The sequence below is a fragment of the Jatropha curcas genome, chromosome 3, assembly GCF_041381405.1.
Source record: "Jatropha curcas cultivar XTBG-Jc1 chromosome 3, XTBG_Jcur_1.0, whole genome shotgun sequence".
NCBI classification, from domain to species: Eukaryota; Viridiplantae; Streptophyta; class Magnoliopsida; order Malpighiales; family Euphorbiaceae; genus Jatropha; species Jatropha curcas.
Genome location: NC_143153.1, coordinates 8,758,609 through 8,763,164, shown reverse-complemented (window position 1 = coordinate 8,763,164; position 4,556 = coordinate 8,758,609). Strand labels below are relative to the sequence as shown.

At 31.0% G+C, this 4,556-nt stretch overlaps 1 protein-coding gene across 1 annotated transcript; it reads right to left on the bottom strand.

Annotated features, from left to right (window-relative positions):
* Positions 1-492: 492 nt before the first annotated feature.
* LOC105645405 (STOREKEEPER protein) lies at positions 493-2,960 on the bottom strand. The gene is made up of 2 exons (XM_012231006.4): positions 1,704-2,960; positions 493-737 (listed from the first exon to the last, which is right to left on the bottom strand). The coding sequence occupies exon 1, from the start codon at positions 2,871-2,873 to the stop codon at positions 1,761-1,763; it is 1,113 nt and encodes a 370-aa protein (XP_012086396.1). The 5' UTR covers positions 2,874-2,960; the 3' UTR covers positions 493-737; positions 1,704-1,760.
* Positions 2,961-4,556: the final 1,596 nt, after the last annotated feature.

The following is a 4,556-nucleotide window of genomic DNA, read 5'->3' as shown; positions in this document are numbered from 1 at the left end:
CACATAATATACCCAATTATTTTTATCTCTTTTGTACGATTCCGGAAAGTAACCGATTCCATGAATTATGGAGGTCACAAAATAATTTATTTATCTTATTATTAATTTATTAATAGATCTTATTGATTATTGAAATTATTGAGAGAGCAACTCACCATCTTGCTATTGGTGAGTTGCTATCTCAGCTAAGTGATTCTTCTTCTACTATGGAGGATCCTAATATTTGGAAAAAGGTTTGGAGGTTATGAATTCCAGTTAAAGTTAGACATTTTCTGTATCATGCTATGAAAAATCAAATTCATGTGCTTACTACTCTAATTAGTAGAGGCATTGATGTGGATCCTGTTTGTGGTATGTGTGGCTGTGATTATGAATCAGTTTCAGACATAATAAAGGATTGTGCTTTAATAAGAAGAGTTTGGCGTCTGTGACCTCTACACCTAGACTCAAATCTCTTTACTTAAGCCATCCTGAATTTGGTTTAATACTACCTTGTTGTTCTAAAAATAAATAAGGCATATTTTATTAACATAATTTAGGATTTCACTAGTTTCACTTTTTTGTCCTCGGGTGAGCAAAAATTAAAATAGATAGACTCAATTAACACTTACTAAAGAAAGAATCTTTAATTAACTAGACGCTCAAAGTTATGGGCCGAGATGATATATCCCACCGGCTAGCAATGCAACTAGATCAAGTCTACAAGCTCTGGACTCTGAATCCATCAAAACATACATCTGCAACAAGGGGTGCATGGTTTCTGATGAGATTCTATTTTTGCATTAAATTCTATTTTTGCAATTCTTCAGTTTCAAAGATCAAAAATTGAGAGTCAAAGAGATTTCTGATCAAAGAAATACTTGGACAAGAATGCTCTGATGCAAAGCAAGATGAACCTATAAGAATGAGTTCTTGCAAAGAAAAAACAAAGCACAAGAAAGGAAAACAATGAAACTAAAAGATAGGAAAACCACAAATATAAAAAACAAACTCAACATAACAAACTACACACGGAGACTAGACTTGTATGTGCTGATTGCCACCAAAATGGGGAATAATTCTCTAACCACTTTAACTTGTAAACTTTTGTATTTTACACAATTTCTAACATAAATAAACTTTGATGTTTAGTCCTTTATTTATTTAAAAACTATATCCAACCACATGGAAACTACAAAACAAAGCAAGACAAACTCCATTGGAGTTTTGAATTTGAATTGAACATCTCTAAATCATAGCTATATCGATCTGTTTGCTTGATTCATAATTTAAATGCATTATTAGGATTTGTTTTGTTAACTTCAGAATTAAAACTGAAATTAAAATGACTACCTAAATTTAAAAATTCTTATACTTGAAAAAATTACCATGTAAATATAAAATAAAGTTATTCAAACAAAAATGGCCTTTAGTATGAAAAGAGAGAGTAATTAGAATTCTAAACCCATAATAAACCTCTGTCCATAAACAAAATATATTCATCTAACAAATTGTATATTATATCCCAAAGCTCACCAAAAATTGAGATTTCAGAAGCTAAAAAGGGAACACAACCAACAAAACTTGAAATACCTTCTCCTCCTTCCTTCTTCTTTACCAATACTAAAAAGACCAAAATTCTTGAGCAAAGCAAAATTTGGGATATCTTTTAACACTCAAAAGAAACAGAACCCAATAAAGACAAAATGAATTAGAGTCCATACCAGAGGCAGAGGCAGAGGCAGAGCTTACTGCTTCCAAAAGAGAGAGTCCTCTCTTAATTACTTGATTAAATCCAATGTTAACTTAACCTGTTCATGAACCAATTCCATCCTCTGCACAAACAACTCTAGTTCAGCTTCTTTCAATCTTTTCCACTTCACTTCCAATTCTTTCAACTTCCCGTCCTCAATCAACCCCAACTTCTCTTTCAAAATTATTTTTAATCCCGCAGATAGCCCTAATAATTCAAATGAATCCTTTAAAAACGGATAATTCTCCTCTAAAATCTCACTTTTCTCTTCAAACTTCTCTTCTCCGTTATTTTCTTCTTCATTCAAAACCTTGAATGGCTTTCTAACTCTTAGATCATGCCCCCTCCCACTCGGCAACGCCAAAGTAACGCCAGTGCTGGTGCCAGCAACGGTGGCGGCAGAGTTGTTATTAGCTTTGCCACTCTGGTTTACATTTTCATCCCAGACTTTCTTCGAAAGCTCGAAGGATTTACTATCATGGAGTTTAGAGAAAACCGGGACTTCGCCATTTTCGCTTCTATCAAGGTTGTTTTGGTACTTTTTCTTTAGCCTTCTGATTTTGTCTATGAGCTGATTCTTCGACACATCGACATGGAGGGACTTCTTAATGAAGTCATGGAAGGCGCCCATATCGGCGTAAGGATCGGCGCCTTTTTCGAACTTGTACTGACTCAACCCATGTAAGATCGCTATCTCATCGTCCTCGCTCCACAGCCGTTGAATCGGACCCTTATTCTTGGTCTCTCCATCATCGCCGCCGCCGCCTCTACTCTTTTTATTACTGGCCGGTGTTTCGGGCTCGGACGGTCGCTTTGACAAGGATCTGAACGATCTTGGAGGGGGCTTATGGAGCTTTATGGTGAATGCGGATGGAGAAGGGGATGGTTGAGTTGACTCCAAGTCCGAGTCAGTAGCCGAGTCGGATTTTTGAGGAGTTGCAGGGACGATTGATTTCTTCAGCAAGGATGATTTCTCCTCTTCCTCTTCGTCGTCATCGTCTTTTTCTTCTTCTTTGTCGTTTTGCTCATATACAACGTTGTCGTTTTCCTCGTCGGAGCTGCTTCCTTCTTCTTCTTCTTCTTCCTCTCCCTCTTCGTCAGAGGGAGGTGGGGGATTTTCGGCGAGACGCTTAGGAGGCATCTGGCGCTGAGGAGAATAACGATGGGAAGAGCAGACGTTGAATAGTGTTGAGGATAAATATATGTGTGAGGATCAGTAGGGTTTTAACTGTAAAGGCCCAATTGCCGATTGGTATTGCTTTATATAAGAACGTGAAATTGATTGGTAAAAACAAATTCTATAAATTTTTTTTTTTTTTTTTTGACAAGATAAATAAATTTTTATATTTGTTATGATAAATTTATATGTGAAATTCAGTTAAATTATATTTTGTCTATGGAATAAATTTATAATATGTCTAATATGATAAAAATTTTAACTATATAAATCTTTTAAAAAATTATTTGAAATTTTATTAAAATTAAAAGAAGTTTGATTCAACTGATCGATGCGGTTCATAGTTGATTTGTATTTAAAAACAACTTTGTTAGTTGATTAGTCTCTAGTAACTATATTTTGCAACTTTTTTATATCAACTAGGGATGATCAAATGATCCAATCGTTAGATATTTGATTCGATCCGATTTATTTAGTGGTGGATCGAATATAAATTTTTAAAATAAAATCCGCTCGGATATAGGTTGTATTTATAGTTAACAGGATCTTTCTTCTGAACTATCAAAAAAGAGCTTATCAATTCACGATTCTGCTTCATTTTTCTGGCCAATTCAATTTTTTTTCTCTCATTTTTCTAAAATTGTTCTTTGTAATTCTAGATTTAGAGTTGACTTTATTCTTCCTTTTCTTCTTCTTTTTTCATTTATATTTTAAATTTTTATCTTCAACTCTTTCATCCTTTTCCTATTTTTTTTTCAATTTTACTTTAAACAAAAGAATATGAATTGAACATTACGACTAGCATGATTTTTTCGGTACTTAACAATTTTTAAAGTTCCTTCTAATTGTCATAGTATACAATATTTCCAATTATTATTAGAAATTTTTATGTTTTCAAACACAATAAATAATATAAATTTTTATTAAATTATTTTTTATTTTTAAAATATAATAAAAAAAATAGATATATTATATCTGATCTAATACATTTGATCCAAATCTGAGTAGAGCGGATATAGACATAGATATATGAAAATTTTCGAGGATCAGATATAGATTTTGCATAATCCGATCCGAATTTGATCCGTGATCATCTTTATTTGATTTGTATTTATATTATATTTTTACTTCGTTAAATTCATAAAAATAGGTACTAAAAAATTATGTATTTTTTAAAATTAATATTATTTTATTATTTTATTTATAGTTATTTAAAAATAATATTTGTTTATCTAAAAATTTTAAGTAATATTTCTATTTATATAATATATTAAAATAAAAAATAATATATTAATATTTATATATAAAATATTATATTCTTAAATGATCACATTACAATTTATTTTATCAATTAATTGCTATCAGCTATCAATCACCACCACTAGTTACTATTCATCATTCGCCACCACCAGCCATCTACAGTTGACTATTAGCAACTACTATAATATATTATTTTTTATACATTTTCTCATATTAAACAATATATTTTTTTTAAATAAAAACTTTCTATATTTTTAATATCATTATAGATTTATAAATTAAAGAATTTAATATGTTTATTTCATATTCCAATAACAAAATGAGTTAATTGGAAAATATTTTCTAAAATATTTTATTTGAAAAATATTTTTGAACATATTACCTCCA